Source organism: Lampetra planeri, chromosome 32 (assembly GCF_965212315.1).
Source record: "Lampetra planeri chromosome 32, kcLamPlan1.2.h2, whole genome shotgun sequence".
In the NCBI taxonomy this organism is placed as follows: Eukaryota; Metazoa; Chordata; class Hyperoartia; order Petromyzontiformes; family Petromyzontidae; genus Lampetra; species Lampetra planeri.
The window spans coordinates 4,588,452-4,607,619 of record NC_136138.1 but is presented as its reverse complement, the minus strand read 5'-3'; the positions used below and the strand labels follow the sequence as shown (position 1 = coordinate 4,607,619).

General features: G+C 54.0%; 1 protein-coding gene across 3 annotated transcripts in view; it reads right to left on the bottom strand.

The window, feature by feature from the left end:
• Positions 1-2,563: 2,563 nt before the first annotated feature.
• LOC144729347 (6-phosphofructo-2-kinase/fructose-2,6-bisphosphatase-like) overlaps positions 2,564-19,168 on the bottom strand; it is a 44,346-nt gene continuing 27,741 nt past the window's right edge. For 2 of the 3 annotated variants that reach the window (XM_078609545.1, XM_078609546.1), the window contains exons 2-13: positions 16,273-16,398; positions 15,299-15,395; positions 13,410-13,476; positions 12,518-12,649; positions 10,783-10,904; positions 9,870-10,077; positions 8,711-8,857; positions 8,178-8,282; positions 7,346-7,475; positions 6,862-6,924; positions 5,543-5,607; positions 5,057-5,215 (exon numbers count right to left, since the gene is read on the bottom strand). In XM_078609545.1, the coding sequence (XP_078465671.1) occupies positions 5,156-5,215; positions 5,543-5,607; positions 6,862-6,924; positions 7,346-7,475; positions 8,178-8,282; positions 8,711-8,857; positions 9,870-10,077; positions 10,783-10,904; positions 12,518-12,649; positions 13,410-13,476; positions 15,299-15,395; positions 16,273-16,398 (1,322 nt within the window). In that variant the 3' untranslated portion in view covers positions 5,057-5,155. Of the gene's footprint in view, positions 2,941-5,056; positions 5,216-5,542; positions 5,608-6,861; positions 6,925-7,345; positions 7,476-8,177; positions 8,283-8,710; positions 8,858-9,869; positions 10,078-10,782; positions 10,905-12,517; positions 12,650-13,409; positions 13,477-15,298; positions 15,396-16,272; positions 16,399-19,168 lie in introns of those variants that run through there. The other variant, XM_078609544.1, reaches the window with a different exon arrangement.

Genomic DNA, 19,168 nt, shown 5'->3' with positions numbered 1-19,168 from the left:
ACTGGAAACACTGCAGCTTTTCTAATTTTAGTGGCACTCAGGTCACAGTTGTCTTTCAAGTAGCTCTGAGCGTATGCAGTCAATGCATGTGGCGCAACCATGAGCAGAGTTTAGTGGTTATCTTAAGTGTGGTTGCCCGCCAAAGGATTATTAAACTTTTCCTCTCCCCCCCCCCCCCCCAGAACAGAACTGGTTGCCCACGTGTGATATAGGTAAATACAGAAAACGATGGCATTACATTCCAGGTGTGGAGTCGGCGGGCTAGTTTGTGCGCAAATCACCGTGTTAAGGGCTGCGATATCCCACCACTCATTCCAGAGATGAGACCCCACCCCCCCTCCCGTATTAATCCACAGATGCGACTGTTCCCATCTCGATCCAGCTGCCCTCTCCCATCTTCCGAACCGAGCGACGCAGAGAAGTCACCAACTTTAAATCTCTGCACGCGTGGTTTTTGTTCGTTTTCCGTTTTCAAACAGCTGCCGGCGGCACAATTCTCGCTCCACCACCGATCGATTCCTCGCCGGTCTGCTTCCCCACCGTACACGTTCGACAAGGTCCGTCCCTGCTGGTGCTGCGCAAAGCCTTGTTTTCTGCGATCGTTTCCTTTGTCCATCCATCCGTTCGTTCGATCGTTTCGAAGGGCGGTGGCATCTTGTTATATTTTGGAAGTGACCGACGGCAAGAGCGGAGCGTAGGCCACTTGGTTAATTCGTGCGCCGCTCTTCCCCCCCCCCCACCTCCGGCGTTCTCCATTTGGCAAGCGTCGCCGGCGGCGTGACGATGTTCCGCAGGCCCGATTGCGGAGTGTTGAAAATAAAAACACGAAATTTACAACGGGCACAAGGCATGTAACGATTCAACCTCCGTGGCGACTCGATCAAATTTTTTAATTTGAGGGTCCACGGTTCGATTCAACGTTCGATTCTTTCGTCCGATACGCACCGCCGGGCATTGTGCGTTCCGTGCGTTCTCAGTATCCTTCGTTCCGTTAGCCCAACGGAAACATTTGCATACAAGATGAAGGGTGCAGCTCTGACATCACTTGCTCACGGGTACTGCGAGCAGAAGGGCCTCCCCCCCCCCCCGAGAGATGAAACTCTCAGCCCATGTCTAGAGGGTGCTTGGTTTATCCTTCAACGAAGGCCGCAGAAATTGGGAAGTGGTGGGCGTTACCCACACTCAACCCCACCATGTTGTGACCTGACAGTCGAGCGACTGTGATGTACCCATATACTGCTGGGTAGAAGACCAAGGCGGTGGGGGTGAGGGGTGCAATTTTAGAAACTTCGCCAATGTTTACATGGATCGAATAGAACCATTGCACCACCGCAGGAGCCATCATCACCACCATCATCATTCCCGCGGATGAAATGATGAACACGGCCCAGTTATTTTACGCGTGTAGTGTTGCGAGCGTAACAATCGATCAGAATCGAGAAATCGTCACATGCCCATTAAATACTGAGCTCGGATTTGTTTTTTTTACCAGACATGCCGCCTCCCCCCCTTTAACAACGGGAGTGGGACCCCCCCCGCCCCCTCTTAGTGTAGTTTCACGAGCGTGCATTCTTAAAAAAAAATCATACGCGTACAAAGGTTAAAAGTGTCACCTGCAATTCCTGCGACAACCCTAAAAGTTGAAACGCGTGCATAAAACGGAACCGGCTAAGAATCCACAGCACCCATATTGCATTGCGATGCGCTAATAACGTTCGTTTCTCAACGCCAATCCTCACTACCCCCACCCCACTCCCAACGATATGGCTTTCCACGATTACCAACCATCATATATGTGCACTGTCTACAGAGGATTTAATTTCCATACGGATAAAGAGCCTGATTGGTACTAATCACAAAAAAATGCACAGCATGGAGAGGGGCCACGATGATGGGCGTTGAGATACGCCGTTCTGTAATAATAATACCCGCCAGTTAAAAACAATGGTAGTAAAATCCCTGCGGCATTGTTACAGTGGCGTTGCATCCCGTGGGTGCAAATCTCTCTCTGATTTTCCACGGCCCTTGGCACCAACCGCCGGTTGCCCAGCACCGGACACCGCGATTTTTCCCAACACCCGCTCGCGTCGAGTGTTACCGATTGCATTGCCGGTGCAACCGCCGCGTTTGAAACCGTTACCACAAGCCACGGGACAGCATCTACAGTAAAAAAAAACACGAAATAAAAAAAACCCGAGAGTGATCTTGGCCTCGGCATAATACCCACCCACCCTTCGTCCCGCACAGAGAAACAGTGCAGCGCAGCGCAACCCCGCAGCCACCTTTCTCAAAGCTGCCACTTCGGCCGTTCAAGTCCAGTGGCGACGTGCGAGTCCGGTTTTGAGGAGGCCACAATTTCCAGCTCGCGTTTTCCAGTCTCGGACGACGCGTGCAGGCAAAGACTGGATCACGAAGCGGCGTGCGATTATGACGAGGACGATGATGATGACGATGTTCCTGTACTGGGTTCCAACGAGACCAGTTCTGGGAAACTGGATTTGTCCGTCTGGTAGAAAGAGCGATGATGATGATGATAATAATGCAATCGGTGCTCCTGGGAAGCTGCTGGGGAGAGCCCTGGTGATAACGCCACTGCCAACGCATTCCAGTTTTTAAACGAATCCACGCATTTATCGATCACCCGAGACTGGAAAACCCGGGGCAGACTTTGTGGCCAGGAGTGACCACTGGGTCCCGGTCATTCCGAGATGCCCTCTCTATGATATCTACATCCTCCAGGTCACACAGCCACATGACCTGTGGCTTGGCAGCAGCAGACAACCTGTACCCTCCGTAGCCCATCACATCCTCAAGAGAGGTAAGCGAGTGGGTTTGGAGGGTAAGCGGGCGGGCGGGCAAGCGGGCGGGCAAGCGAGCGAGTCACTCGTGTAGAGGTACCGTCCGCAGGGCATCCTCCCTGGAGCGGGTCACGTCCACATTCTGCGCGCACCCACGGGAACCAGCGGGGTGAGGGGGGGGGCGAGGGTTTAGCGGTAAATGGTGAGGTCAGAGGCAAGGTCGGTGCTGGGTGACGACAACTAGAAGCCGGTTGCAGGATCCGTCGCATCGGCCACGGGACCCAGGTCTCACCCCAGCCAGCAGTAGATTGCACAGAATTAAGTAAACTTGTACGTTTAAGACGACGAAATACAATTACCGATACAGTTTGTGTTTATACACGGTTAAACCGTCAATAAAACTATAATACCGACTGGCTGTGTGGCAGTCGATACGCAAGTGCTGCCACAAGTGCCACTCAGCCGTGCCGCTGAAGGAGAAGATTAGAATTGTCAAGTGCCGTTCAAAATCGAGAATCAAGCCCTTCGTGCGCGTCAAGTCTCACATTATGGATTCGCGGTTTTTCACAGTTTTCAGTGTCTCACGGCCATACAGTGGATTCTCACAATTTGTGTTGATTACCTGTTGCAAATTAACACACAAAGCCCTATTTAGTGCAGTGCCTCACCAGCAACAGCTGCTGCAAGTAGTTTCAGGTCTCATGGAAGGTTTAGCTCCAAAACTGTTGTCTTTACTCGCAGCCTTTCTATGAGAATCAAGCTGGAAACTAACCACCATCCAAGGTTGTTATTTCATTTACTACGGGGGTGTCCACTAAATAGTGGACATTAACCTGTTGCTCCTACGCAATTGTGTCTGTGCCTCAGTTTCTTAGGGTCCCCTCTGAGTTTCTTGGGTTTCCCCCCAATATTTTCTCACTGGACATTTCACCGATTGAACCCCTTTGGGGGGAGTTGACATGCGTGGGTCTTATCTGCACCGCGAGATTTTTTTGTTCGCGAGCGCCCACGCCTCTGCAGCTTGCCACGCGTTCTGCGCGCTGCTCGATTCAGGCACAAGCGGTTTTTGACATCCTGCTTTGCTCGAACCCCCCAAAAAAATTACAAATCGACCGAGAGGGGTTGGGAGACGAACATTCATCACGAGCGCTGCCCGCCGCCGAGGTGGGAAAAGGCACGTCGGTCGCAGAGCCGACTCGGTGAGCCGCGATCGAATCAACTCCGCCAATCTACTGCTCCACCTAATAAACTCAACACGTTGGTCGATAACACTGCCCCTGCCTGCAGAGGAGTAGATCTATACTGGACAACACGTCCGGCAATGGCTCGTCGTCACAGCAGACAATGGTCACTGCCACAAACGTCACCTGTTACAAGTCCAGAGTGCTAGCTGTAGCGAGCTACTGCCAGAGCTAGAATGTGTTATTCAGTAGGTACCGCAGCCCTTTCACGTAAAACCGAGTGTCTGCTCCACTCCGTGGGCATATGACCCTTCCTCTTGCCCAGCACATGGAGGAAAGACGGCAGAGCTGTACTTCAAAATCAAGTCGCAGTGGTTTCCTGCTCACATGAGCAGAGGCCATGGCTGTGGTCATCTCCTGTTTACGGCCATTAGCCAGTTTGTAGGAAATTGCTATGGTGAGGGCGAGTATATCCTTAGGTCAACCACTGGTTGAGCTCCCCACAAAATGGTACTCATGTGATTCATCCCATGGGAGAGGATCTAGCATTTCGAGATTTGGGCCTGATTAGCCATCAACGGGAAGTGCCCCCAAACACACCGGCCAACGAAGATGGAGCATTCATAGGACCCAGTCGTCATCTGAATAACATGGACAGCGACAGGGGATGACGGGCCGAGTCAACCCCCACCCCAACCAGGATTTGAACTTGGAAATCTTTCCATAGTGCGAGCCGCTCGCTCTACCGCCAGGGCCATCTAACCGGGCAGTGGTGTCGGGCGAACGCGTTGAGTTTTGCTATTTGCTCTTGTGCAGCAGTGCTGTCAATGCGGAATCGGATGTAGTTTGTTGTTGTTTTTCAATCGATCGCAAGGAGCCGCGAGCGTCGAGGGTGAAGATGTTCAAGCGACGACGGGACTCGTGCAGAATGTGACGCACGCTCCACACAGTGCGGTGCGCACGCACGGCAAAAACCACCAACTGAACTTTGCAAACAATAAAATAACGGAGGAATAAAAAAAAAATTGGAGGGCGGCAGGGCTGGAAGGCGTCGCACGCGGCGGGTGGGACGGGGCGAGCCCTCGTGAAAGGCAGCAGGGTGGTGAGGAGAGGAGGCTGGTTGAACGGAGAGGTGAGGAGGTGGAGGAGGAAGAGGAGGAGGATGAGCGGGGGATGTTAATCGTGGTTGGGGACAGTGCTCAGCGCTTGCGCGGCGCCTCGAGAAACGCATGTGTCCTGCGACACCAGAAACACAAACGACACAGGGAGTGGAGGGGTAACACGAGGTCAACAGGGAGGCGAGGGAGGGAGGGGGGCACTGTTTGTTCGTGTGGACGAAGCAAACGCGAACATAGTTATACATCCTTCTCTGTGCCAACAATGCGGAGGGTTCAAAATTGTCCAATTGCACGTGAGCGCACGATTTAGTTTGCAAACCAATCAAAATTCCTGCTTCACGCTTTCGGTGCAAATTACTTTGGCTAAGAATACTTGCACGCGATTGTCTGTGCCACCAATCCGTGTGGTATGGTGAGCGGCGAGCGAGCGGTGAGCAGTACTCACCTCTGGCCGGTCTCTGTGCGTGTTCACCGCCTCCACCTTGAGGTTTATTTGCTCCATCTTGCAGCCTGAACCGCCGAGAGGGCGACAGCAAAAATGCGATCACCATCACAAACGAGTCTCCCTCGTCAGCGTGTTGCCAAGCAACGCGCGAAACGCTAACGACCTAACGTCTCGTTTTATCCGCGGCTGAATTGATTCGTGGGTAACTTCATTTGTATCGTCTCGTTCGACCACCTCATCTGACAAGATAACGGGAGTTCAGTGGGAGGTCGTTCATTCAATCTTCCTTTGCTGCTCCCACTATCTGGAACTCCCCCCCACCACAGCCACGTCTGCTGCCGGCTGCCTACTCCTGTTCAAGTCCAGGCCTCAAGACCTCACCTCTTCTCCTCTGCGTATGGCTGAATGTCATTCTCTCCCATAGACTCACACACAGACCCACAGACCCACAGACTCGCATAGAAACTTGTGGCTGACTGCCTTTCTCTCCCATAGACTCACACACAGACCCACAGACCCACAGACTCATGTAGAAACTTGTGGCTGACTGCCTTTCTCTCCCATAGACTCACACACACACAGACCCACAGACTCGCATAGAAACTTGTGGCTGACTGCCTTTCTCTCCAATAGACTCACACACAGACCCACAGACCCACAGACTCACATAGAAACTTGTGGCTGACTACCTTTCTCTCCCATAGACTCACACACAGACCCACAGACTCACATAGAAACTTGTGGCTGACTACCTTTCTCTCCCATAGACTCACACACACACTCGCATAGAAACTTGTGGCTGACTGCCTTTCTCTCCCATAGACTCACACACAGACCCACAGACTCACATAGAAACTTGTGGCTGACTGCCTTTCTCTTCCATAGACTCACACACAGACCCACAGACTCGCATAGAAACTTGTGGCAGACTGCTTCTCCTTTAAAATAAATCGGCCTGCTGTTTCTCTCGTGCCTTGAGATGTGGTCACATTTAAAAGCCATGTAAATCCACATCACCCTGTATCTGTTCTATCCATCCGTTTGTGTCATCTTCCTCAGTACTTTCCATCTCCATTTTGTTCTGCCCCGTAGCCAAAACGGAACATTTGTATCCCATTCCCGCGAGAATCGAATTGAACCAATGAAACATCACAACCCCTCGCCCGGTGCCCCCCCTGGTTTGAAGGCTGGCAATCTGACGTCAAGGGACGAGAGGGCGAGGTCGTTGCTCATCGGCACCTCCGATTAGCATGGTTGGCTCCGTACGGTGCGACGTAAAGTTCCACATACACACAAAGATCACGAGCCGGCGACCGTACCGTAAGCCACGGGTGTGAGCTTGATGACCGTGTGGAGGTAGCACTTGAGGTAGGGGAGCTCTTCTGAAACGAGACGGCACCAGCGTTGGTGAAGTACGCTCAAACGACCCCCTCGTGTGTCCACGGGCTTTCATCCAGCAGCGGATTGATCAAGGGGCTGCGCATTCGTACTTTTGAGTAACTTGATGGGATCGAGTCAATGACGTCATTATTGCGCGCGATTGGCTGCTTCACCAACCCATGTGGTGCGGTGAGTGGCGGGCGGCGAGGAAGGAACCCCGGTGCCGGTGTGCCCCGTGTGTCTGTGCGATTCTGTGTCTGGATGTTCTGTGGCCATGCGTCCGCGTGCGCCTGCGTGTGTTTCTGCGTGCTTCTGCGTGTTTCTGCGTGTACCTGCGCGTGTTTCTGCGTGTACCTGCGCGTGCGCACACGCGCGCGCGTCGGCATGTACGACGAGTGTCTGCACGGCGACCACCCCGTGTACCGTAGGACTTGTCAAGGAAGTAGGCGAGTAGGCAGCGCATGACCGCCTGGTGGCAGATGACCAGCACGTTCTCCTGCCGCTCCAGCTCCATGATCACCGGCTCCAGGCGGTGCACCAGGTCCTGGTACGACTGCCCGTGTGCAAAGACAAAGACCCCCCACCCCCGCCCCAACAAGCAAAATTTTGTTGGCTTTTCAATGTCCCCCCTCTGGTTTTGCTGAAAACCCAACGCAATCGGAGGATTTCCCTCCCCCCACGTAACGTAATTGGCTGTGTCGGGTGGCGGAGGGCACAGTTGATCATTAATTTGCATTATACCTACACGATGATCCAACTCAAAAGTAACCGATTACGGATCGTAACAGAGGTTGTGAACGCCGACTTAAAACACTGGTTGACTGAAAAGAGCTGAAGAAAAACAGCTGAAGGACCACAGAGCTTGGACAATTGCTGGTCGTGTTGGCTCCACCGCTACCCCCTGGCTCCTGACTCACCACTACTGCCTGGCTCCTGACTGACTGCTACCGCCTGGCTCACCTCTCGTCTGTGGTTCCTCCTCGCACCTCCGAGTCATTTTCCCTCATCCGGGAGCGAGCGACTACTGTGCAGCTTATATAAATGAAAATAATTAATAAATCGTACAGGTGTCTCTTTAAAATTGAATTTGGCCTAGATGTTAGTTATTGAATAATTTATTTAAGTTCGTGCACTATTTCGCGATTTTTTTTTTCCCTTTCGAAATGCAGTCGTTTTTTTTGCACCAGTTTCTATTCGGTCGTTTTCGCTCGGAGTTGGAGGGGACTGGCGGCCGTCGGGTCCCGGTTGGACTCACCTCCCCCTTGGGGTAGCGGTAGTGGTACTTGTCCTGGTCCCGGAGCGCAAACTCCTCCGGGTGCGTCTCCTGGATCTGCTCGTAGGTCATCTCTTCGCACACGCCCTGCACGCAGCGGCACGCACCACCACCCCCACCCCCACCGCAGTGAGCGTGCCGCACCGCCAATCGCAATGGTGATCAACCGCCATCAACCGGCTAGGATGGTCGCCCCGATTGTGAAGAAATACCGCACAAACGAACAAAGAGCCAACGAGTGAACGAGCGAGTGAGTGAATGATGAATTAATACATGAATGAGTAATGGAGTGATTGAATGAGCAACTGAGCACACGGTTGAATGAGTGATTGATTAAACAAGTAATAGCGATTGAGAAAATAAGTGAGTGAATTAATCGAGCGAATAAATGACTGAGCGAGCGAGGGGCTACATTAATGCAGTGGTCGAGCGAGTGAACAAATGAGCGATTGTGTGATTGGAGCGATTTAATAAATGAATGAAACGGGCGAGCGAAGGAGTGAACGAGCACGCACAGCGTCGATCTCGTCGAGCGCCTTCCACTGTTCGTACGGCGCGCCCAGCGCCTCGGCCGTCTGGATGGTGCGCTTCATCTGGCTCGTCCAAACCTTCAGGTCCTTGATGTTCTGCTCCCGCAGGAAGTTACCCATCGTGTTGGCGAACTGGGGGGGGGGGGGGGTACCAGGAGAGGTGGAGAGAGAGGGGAAGGGAGGATATTGTGGGGGGCAGGAGAGCAAACAGGGTCAAGGGTTAATCTCGTTCTGCCCCCCCCCCCCCCTCCCTGGTCTTCATTACTTGTCTTCTCTCTTCCTCTACTCCCCCCCCCCTCCCCCCCCCTTCATCCCTCGTCCCCATCGTCTGCCCCCTATTTTCCTTCTTAATTCTCTCGCCCTCTTAACTCCCCCCTCTCTCCCTCATTTATCTCCACCTTCATCCTTCCCTCTCATACTCCCCCCTTGTTCCTTTCTCCCTCAATACCTCACTTCACCCTTTCACTTCCCTTCAACACCTCACTTCCTGCTCCTCTCCCTGCTGCTCCTCGCTCCACATCCCCCCACCTCCCACTCTCCCCTCCTTTCCTCTCCCCTCCTTTCCTCCACACCAGTTCATCCTCTCCCCGATACCCTAGGGATGCCACCTCCGGTTATAAAAAAAAAAAACGGGGCAAATCGCGGAAAGATGCAGAAGACGACCATCTCGCGACAGCGGACGAGGGCGGCACTGCGTGCAAGCGCGTGGCCTTGAGCCGCGTGCGCGTTGTTATTCCGCAAGCGACGCAAACACTCCGGAGGACTTGGTTTACCCGGTACAGCAGCAGCAGCAGCTTCCTCCTCGACAAGAAGAGGATCCTGGGAAAAGCTGGACAGGTGGCAGCCCTACGCTGCCCCCACCCTGCACTCCCACCGCACTCCCACTGCCCCTACCCCTTGCTCCCCCACTACCACCATCCTGCCCACCCCCCCCCACAGCTCCCACTCGACTCCCATGCTACCCCCACCCCCCTCTCTCTCTCTACCCACACGCTTCCCCCCACCCTCTCTCTACCCACCCCCCTCTCTACCCGCACTCTTCCCCCCCCCCTCTCCCCACATGCTTCTCCACCACACTGGCCCCCCTCCACACGCTTCCCCCCACCCCCGTCTCATTACCCACACTGCCTCCCCCCCCACCCACCTGCTTCCCGCGCAGGGAGAGCCCCGAGTCCCCGCCGATGCGGCCCTTGATGTTGAGCTCGCTCTCCCCGTGGCGGCACAGGTAGATGGAGCGCGGCTGCACGTGGATGTTCATGAGGTAGTAGACGATCTTGCTCTGCACATGGTCCTGCACGCGGTTCACCAGGAAGCGCTGCCCCACGTTGATGATCTTGATGTAGGACAGCTCGCTAGATGGGGAGAGACGAGGAGGGGGAGGTGCGAGATGGGACATCGTCTCCTTGGCGGAGTCGCGAACGTCGTCACCGCTGCGCGAGTTCATTACCGGCGTTGTTCACGTCCTCGCGAACACCGCCCGTCGTCGTCGCAGCTTGCAATGCCCTTCACCGTGACGGCTCGGGTGCGTTACGCTCGTCACTCACGTTGCAGCTCACACTCATTACTCGCATCATGACCACGATGAAAGCTTGCTCCGATTAAGACCATCATCATTGTGATCAACGTAATCACAGCCTATGCTTTACATACTCATCATCAGAGCTGCATCTACTTATCGTACAAATCATCACAGCTTACACTTAATTACTCCTATTATCATTGTCAACGTAAGTATTAGAGCTTGCTCTTCATCATGAGTAGGGCTATAGTGTATCAAGCGGAGCAGAGCGAATTGAAGCACAGCCAGACCAAGTGGGGTGGAGCGAAGCGAAGTGAAGCAAGGAGAAGCGGAGTGAAGGTGGAGATGCCGAGTGAAGCAAGGAGAAGCAAAGTGAAGCAAGGGGAAGCAAAGTCAAGCAAGGCGAAGCGGAGTGAAGCAAGGCGAAGCGGAGTGAAGCAAGGAGAAGCGGAGTGGAGCAAGGAGAAGCGGAGTGAAGCAAGGCGAAGCGGAGTGGAGCAAGGAGAAGCGAAGTGAAGGTGGCGGAGCGCGGCGCCACCTGTCGGCGACGTCGTCGAGCGGCTCATAGGTCTGCTCGTAGAGCACGATCCTCTTGAGGAAGTCGTCCACGGCATCGTCCTTGTTCATGCCCTTGTAGTCGGGCCCCGTCAGCTTCACCTCCTGTGGTGGTGGTGGTGGAGCACACGCGGGGGGAGGGGGGGGCAGGGGAACGGGAGGGGGGAGGTAGGCGGTCGGGTGGAACGGGGAGCAGGGGGGGGGGGGGGCATCTTGTCAAGTGATCGCATTGTTTCGTATCATCTCAAATGCACCTTCGACGGTGCTGTTTGTTACTGGCCCGCTTGGCATGCTGGGTCTTTGGGCCACGCTACAGAAGAAAAAAAAACACACGCGCGTGTTAAATATCGCGACGATCGACATCACCACCACCACCACCTCGGGGAACTTAACATCGTGTCGTGAAACGTTGCATCGTGGCCGCCTCGCTCATTCGTCGAGGGCGGTCACACGGCTAGCGGTTTGGGAGGACACGGGGGTCACGAACGTGCCGAGCCGTGCACCTCGTCCTCGCGCGGTCACTCGAGGACTCGGGCAAAGGACAACGATTAGCGCCGCAAATCCCCCACGACTCGGAAACACTTCGGCAACTCGCAGTGGCCGCGCGTTTTGTGCATAGGCAGACGTTTCCTTTCGAGCAAGCCGAGTGGGACGCCAGAGCTGGGAGGTGGGGGTGCTCCAGGAGCGGTGGCGCAGCAGTTAGCGCTCGGCCACTACCAACCACGGCAAACCCGAGTTCGATCCCCGGCTGCAGCCATCATCCGCGGCAAGCGGATTATAGATGATATATATCTGAACCGGTTGAATTCCCTGATGTTTTGTGGGAGACTTTGTAGAAACATAACAACGTTTTTGCTTTCAACGTTACCTAGGAATTTCGGCCTGCAGGTGGCAGGCTTTTCCTTTAGCGCGGGTTTTTTTTCAAAACTAGTTTGGCTACTGTGTGGGCGTGGAGGTCACCGTGACAGGCTGGCTGGGTGCCGGCGGGCCGCGGTGTACCCGCCCCCGAGTGATTTCCTGCAGAGCCGGTTTGTAGGAAATTCCACATTCCAACCAGGGTTTGAACCCAAACCCTCCGATCTTGCGAGCCCGTTCGCTCGGCTTGTGCTCGCCGGTTCCAAGTGCTTTGCGCGGCGTTTGGACTGATGGTGCAAAGATTCTGAAATCCCCCCCACACCACACCACACCTCGCCAACCCCTTCGCTGCCTCTTTCCACCCCAGCAGCATAAATGGTTTCAAGGCAGTCAATCGCCAGGTGGGGGCAAAGTGTCGGTGTTCCCACCTTTTCAAAGATGCCTGGCCAATGTGTAAGAGTCGGGCAAACATACCCCCCTAAAGGGGCCCTCTAGAGCTCCCTCTAGTGGAGGCTCCTTCCGTCAGCGGTGGCGTGAGAGAGCGCCTGCAAGGCTGCGCCTTTAGCACATCCTGCTTTGAGCACATTCCAATCGCAAGGAGGGTTTTGCAGGCGGACGGAAACTGAGATACTGGAGGCACACCCCCAACACGCATACAGTCGACGCGACCGGGTGTGCAGTGAACACGACCAGCAGTGCGGTTAATGGTCCCGGTAGTTCGGTTGACGTCCACGGTAGTGCAGTTAATGACCCCCGGTAGTGCGTTTAACGGTCCCGGTATTGCGTTCAGTAGGACTGCGAGTGCATCATGGGATGTGGGTGGGGGAAGGGGGGCAAGGGAGGTGGGGCGGGGGGCCACGTGCCTGGATGTTGGCGGCGATTACATCGGGGTCCATGCACACCGACTCCACGAAGAACACTTTGTACGCGTTCTCGCTCGCAAAGTTCATGATGATCTCGCGCCGTTCTCGCGTCGTGTTCGTTGCGTCAAACACCTGGGGGCACGGGAAGGGGGGGGGCACGGGAAGGGGGGGGGCACGGGAAGGGGGGGGCACAGGAGAAGGGGGGGCACGGGAGGAACAACTATCAATTAGAACTATAAACCATCTGTATTTTACCGGGTAAGGCCCACTGAGCTATGTAGCTACTTTTCAGAAGCGACCTGCCCACAAATGATAGCTCAACGAAGTGGCTCATGTCGTAATTTAAAGCAACCAAAAACTCTAAACGCACGTTTTTGAATGTGAAGGGAAAAACCGGAGAACTCGGAGAAAAATCAACGAGACCACGAGGAGAGAGACACGCAAACTCCAAATATACAGCAGGCGTCAAGCTCGGGATCAAACCCACGACCTCCTGTATACCAGGCGAGGTAGCTAACATCTCACCAGCGCGGCATCCCAAAAGAGTTCCCTTCTCAAAAACCATCCAGATGCAGCCCACAATGCACTTCCCCAGGCGGCAGTGGCAGTGGCTTTAACATATCCGCTGAGAGTGGTGGCGGTGGCAAGGGTGAGCGTGAAATTGGGGCGAATCTCGTCAAGCGGTGATGCCCCACAGTGCAGCAGCACGACCGCCTCTGACCCAGAACTGTTGAGGCAGCAGCGAGGGTTGGTGGATCACACACAGATGTTGTGAAACGCTTCCCGTGGAAGCGTGTGTGTGTGTGTGTGACCGCCATGTGTGTGTGTCTGTGTGACCGCCATGTGTGTGTGTGTCTTTGCGAGACCGCCGTGCATCTGTGCGATCACTCACTGCCACTTGGCCGCCCTCGTCTGAGAGGTACGTCTTCACGTCGTTCAGCGCCGTCAGCGCGCACTGCCTGCGGGAGGGAGGCACCGTCGTCCCGTCAAGCAAAACAACGTCGGCAGCGGCGAGCAGGCAAGAAAACGCTCATTCTATATAGAGAACCGCAGAGCTTGGGGGGGGTGACATTTGGCACCGGCTCAACTACGCCAGGCTGCTGCTGCTGCTGCCTCGCTCGTCTGTGGTTCTCCCTCGTGCCTCCGAGTCGTCCTCTCTCTTCGAGAGCGATGAGCGAGCACCATGCGCGCTATGAGTCAACATTTTTATTGTTACAAATGGCCTGGCCACGTGGTACAGGGACGTGGATCACAGCCCCGCGGTAGCGAGCCCCGGGGGGAGACGTCACACCCCAGCCGTGTCATTCTCCCTCCCGTGCGCCGGCGCGATTAATGCGAGGTGATTATGCGAGGCGTGTGTGTGTTTGCAAGCACCGTCATCGCAGCGGTTGTATAACCACCACCCACAGGCGGTTGCCATGACGGCGTCAGTCCTGCCCGTCTGGGTCTCTGCACCTCCGGGCATTTGCATTAAAAATCCTGTGAATTCTAATCGTGCCAGAGTCTGCGTAAATGAGCATCAAACATTACCAACAAACTCCATGAACCCTAAAAGCAGCCTTAGTCTAGCTCATGAGCCTGAGGCATTAATAGTAAACTCTCAGAAGCCTAATGGTGCTTTCTATGCGCCTTGAGTAACAGGTAAAGGTGCAGCCCTTCAAGTGCTCACTCACGCCACTGCTGGCAGAAGGGCTTCCCTGCTAGACGAAACTCTATAGAGAGCCCACCGCGAGGGAACATTTGGCCTACTCTTCCGCGCTGACCAGACATCTTGACATGAAGGTGCCTTGGGTACTAACATCGAACCGAAAGGCTCCTAAAGAAATGAACCCTTTTGTCACGCGGCGCCACGACTTCATCGTCGTCTGGGTCAGAAGGAAAGACATCATCGCTACGTAAACGCCACGTGCATGGGCGGTGACACGTTCCCGCAGAGGTTTACCGTTCGAAATCCTGCAGCCACCCTGGTTAACCCCGTGGTGCGTATTAACCGTCATGATAACTAGAAAATATTTTTTATTTTACCAGGTAATGCCCACCGAGCCGTTTAGCTCTTTTTCCGAAGCTCAAAGAAGTGGCTTATCATCACGTGGAAATTTATAGCAGCCAGGTATCATAGTCCCCGAGTTACGATGGTCCGACTTACGATATTTTTGACTTACGATGAGGTCGTCGTAACGCATCTCTATCGTAAGTAGAGGACTACCTGTCCTCTAAACGCACGTTGATTCTAAATGTGGTGGGAAAAACCGGAGAACCCAGAGAAAAATCCACGTGAATATGGGGAGAGAGAGACATGCAAACTCCAAATATACAGGTGCCACGTCGTGATGGAACCCACGACCTGCTGCATACCAGGCGAGGTAATTAACATCTCGCCACTGTGGCACCCACAATGATACCACTATCATGCACCATCTGCTTTACTCACAGTGGACGTTAAAGAGATCCTGCGATGTGGTTCGCAAGAGTGGGCCACACTGTGCCGGCGTCACGGTCACCAAATTTGAAAACATTCCCACCACAGAGTTACTCAATCGGAATCATACACCGCAAGCAATAATCACTCCCTATTGCGAAAACTTGGCAGGACCTTCTTGAAAACGAGCCTCGGTGAGGCTTTCTTGTGTATAATAATATCATCAAAGTATAACACGCGAGGGACAAGGCACCGATCGAAAGCATCACGGAGTCCGTTTGGTGCGGGTAGTTTTTCTTCCCCGGCTGAGTGACGGGACTCAACCGTGTGTGTGGGCGTGCGTGCGTGCGTGCGCTTCGTACTTCCTGATCGTCATCGCCTCCTCGTTGTCATGGCGGAAGAACTCGAACGAGCGGTACGAGTCGGTGGCCTGGCGCCGGTACATGCCCACGTTGAACACTGCACCGTCCCGCATACACACACACACACACAAAAGATCCCCCCCATCCTTAACAGACTGTTGGGGCAAGTGCTGTTAGTTAGCAGTTATGAATTCCAGCATGGCACATCAGCACTGTCTCCCTAGTGCTGATGTTTACACACTGCACCAGGTCTCATTTGAGGCCGAGTGGACCAAGGAGAGGGCCAGGACCGGTTCAGATATTCTCCACTGTTAATGGTCGTGAGTGGGAATTGAACTCGGGTCGCCGGGTTCGTAGCACTGTGCGACTGGTGTGATCAGAGAGTGACACTGCCATGTGGTAGCGAGGCGGTCGAGGGGTGGTTCGGCTGCGGTGGGCGACGTGGGCTCGTGGTAGGAGCGTCTCACGGTGGCGAGATGTGAACTACATCGCCTGGTATACAGGAAGTCGTGGGTTCAATCCCGACCCTGACGCCTGTATATTTGGAGTTTGCGTGTTCTCCCCGTGGTCGCGTGGATTTTCTCCGGGTCCTCCAGTTTTCCCCCCCATATTTGGAAACACGCATTTAGGGTATTTGGCTGCTGTACATTTCCACGTGATAAGCCACTTCGTTGAGCGATCATTTGTGGCCAGGTCGCTTCTGAAAAAGAGCTACGTAGCTCAGTGGGCATTACCCGGTGAAATCCAGATGGTTTATAGTTCTAATTGATAGTTGTGCCACCCCCTTCCCCTTCTCCTGTGCGCCCCCTCCCTCCCCGTGCCCCCAGGTGTTTGAAGCAACGAACACGACACGAGAACGGCGCGAGATCAACGTGAACTTTGCGAGCAACAACGCGTACAACGAGGTGTTCTTCGTGTTTAGTTTCGTGTCGGTGGGCGATGCCTCGCCGGGCGATCTCAAGGAGTCCACCCACCTTTGGTGCTGACTCCGATCCAGTTGAGGTAGCGCGTGAGCTTCTTGGAGATGTAGGTCTTTCCCCGAGCCGGCAACCCCACCATCACAATGAGAGATGGAGAGTTGGTGAGCCGGGGCACACATGCTGCACACGTGCACAAAGACAAAGATCGTCCCGTGGAGCCTTTAACAAACCGTTGGGGTAAGTGCTGTTCGCGAGCACCTGTTGAAGGCCGGCACGGTGTGGCCGATACCACGCCCGGCCGTCTTTGTCTCCCCAACGGTGATGTTTACATGCCGCACCCGGTACTCCTTTAAGGCCTGGGACCGGTTCAGAATATTAGTCGCTGGTGTTGGCTGTGAGCGGGAATCGAACTTGGATCGCCAGGTTAGTGGCACAGTGCGCTAACCACTGCAGCATACGTGCACATGCGCACGGGTAAGACCCACACACACACACAGAGAGACAACCACCGATACATAAACCTGCACGTGCACACACACAAGCTGAGATAACCATGAAAAGGCAATCATACACATACAGGCACATCCGGATAAACACATCCACGTGAATGAATACACCCGCACTCACAGACAAGAACAAAGACACACATCCCCCCTATTATAGCCTTAACGGCTGTTGGGGAAAGTGCTGTTCGTGAGCACCTATTAAGGCCCGCACGGCTGCCTCTGTCTCCCAAGTGCTCATACTTTCATACCATGCCAAATACAGTAAAACCTCGTTATTTCGGTATTTGATCATTCGTAATTGGGGACAATTCGGCACGGCTGCGCTTTCGGCATATATATATACGGTGTGCTAGTAATTCGCCACGAGCCGAATTGCCGTACCGAATGGTCCAATCTCGTCAGAGAAGTGGAGCGATGCCGCGCGCCACGACCAAAACAACGACTCGGTCGAGTGACGACGCGGGTGGCGAGCGTGGCGAGAGTGGCGAGAGTGGCGAGCGTGTTGAGCGTGTTGAGCGTGGCGAGCGTGGTGAGTGGCGAGCGTGGTGAGAGTGGCGAGCGTGGTGAGCGTGGTGAGAGTGGTGAGTGGCGAGCGTGGTGAGCGTGGTGAGTGGCGAGCGTGGCGAGCGTAGTGAGCGTGGTGAGCGTGGTGAGAGTGGTGAGTGGCGAGCGTGGCGAGCGTGGTGAGCGTGGTGAGTGGCGAGCGTGGTGAGTGTGGCGAGCGTGTTGAGCGTGGTGAGCGTGGCGAGCGTGGTGAGTGTTAGTGCAGACCCGTCGCTTTGGACTTCACCTTCTTCGTGCACTCTGCGCAAGCCAACCCTCTCAGCAACGTCGTCTACACCCACATCAAGAAGTAACAGAAAGGGACTTGAAGTATCAATCCCTGAGTCTGCGAGACAAATCCAAAGTTTTTGATGGAATTGATGCAGGTGTGTCAATGTGTCTGGTGTGTGAAGAGTTTGGAAAACAAATTTGGATTTTTTTTTTATTGGGGCAGGAGGCACTAGGCAGTACCATTCGGAATATTGGATAATTTGGCAAGGCCAGAGCCGCATATGTGTCGAATTAACAAGGGTTTACTGTACTTATTTAAGGCTGAGTCAACCTAGTAGAGGCCTAGGTCTGGGTCATATATTCACCACCAGGGGCGGTTTCTTCATTAGGGCGATTGGGCGACGCACCACCAATGTCATTCAACCACAGTCACGCTAGCCGTCACTGTGCCTCTGGATCTAGTCCAATCAGCGTCATGTCACGTTCTGTGGAGTACCGCCTCTTTTTGGGCGATTTCACTCCGGCTGAGAATCGCCCCGAGTGGCCCCATAGACTTACATTCAAAGATGTTTTTTTTCGAAGGGCGGGCGCTGCAATGCATTCTCTATGGCTTCCGGGAGGGCTCGCACTAACGTGCTTACGTCATCATACGTGCTTACGTCATCATACGTAAGCACGTTTCATCCAACAATATAATTTGTCGCCACCTAGTGGAATCTTTAATAAAAGAAACTTGAGTGGTTTGTTTTAATAGTGAGTATAGAAACAAACAAGATGTATTGTAAGAGTCACTTTATTTTTCATTAATATTAAAGAAGTGAAGTTGCCTTTACATGCTTAAGCTGTTAATTTATCCATTGCATGGGTGGACCTTATCCTTATCAATCATCCAGACATTTGCCCCCCCTGAGAGATTTTGCAGGTGCCGCCACTGTTCACCACTGTTAATGGCCGTGAGTAGTAATCAAACCTTAGGCCACCGGGTCGTAGCGCAGTGCGCTAACCAGTACATCACCGCTCCCCACATACATGCATATAGACACACATGCACGCGCGCACACACAGACAACCGCCATTCACCACTACATGGCGGTGATGTCACCACGGTGCCTGTGTCAGGCTAGGTGCACACAGACACACATGTACGCACACAGACATGGGCGGTTGGATGGTTGAGTGGGTGAGCGAGCGAGAGGTCGAGTGAGCGAGTGAGCGAATGAGCGAGTGATTGAATGACAGAGTGAGTGTGCGGGTTCGTACCACAGGCACACGCAAGCTCACACAGCGGTAGATGCGTATAAATGCATCACGCCAACTCTCAATTCGCTTAAGTAACAGGGCGTTAGGGTGGTTCTAATCAACACAAAAACGCGAAGATGTGAAACACCCCGCACCTTAGGGTATAAAACCGCCAAGGGTTTGTTTATCTTCGTGGAATGTGGGTGAAGGAGTGGGAGATCATATCGTCAGTGTTGATTCTAAGGTCGTGGGTCACCGAGTCACCAGGAGCAGCAGCTACCAACAGAACGACTGGCATACGCTTAAAAGGAGGCCAATGAGCGTGGAAGTTAACCTCTTTAAAATTCGTCTTCCTTGTGCTGAAAACTGGCGACCTTTGAACCCGTGGTGGCACAATCACGTGTAGGGGAGAAGGGTCAAGGATGTGAGCC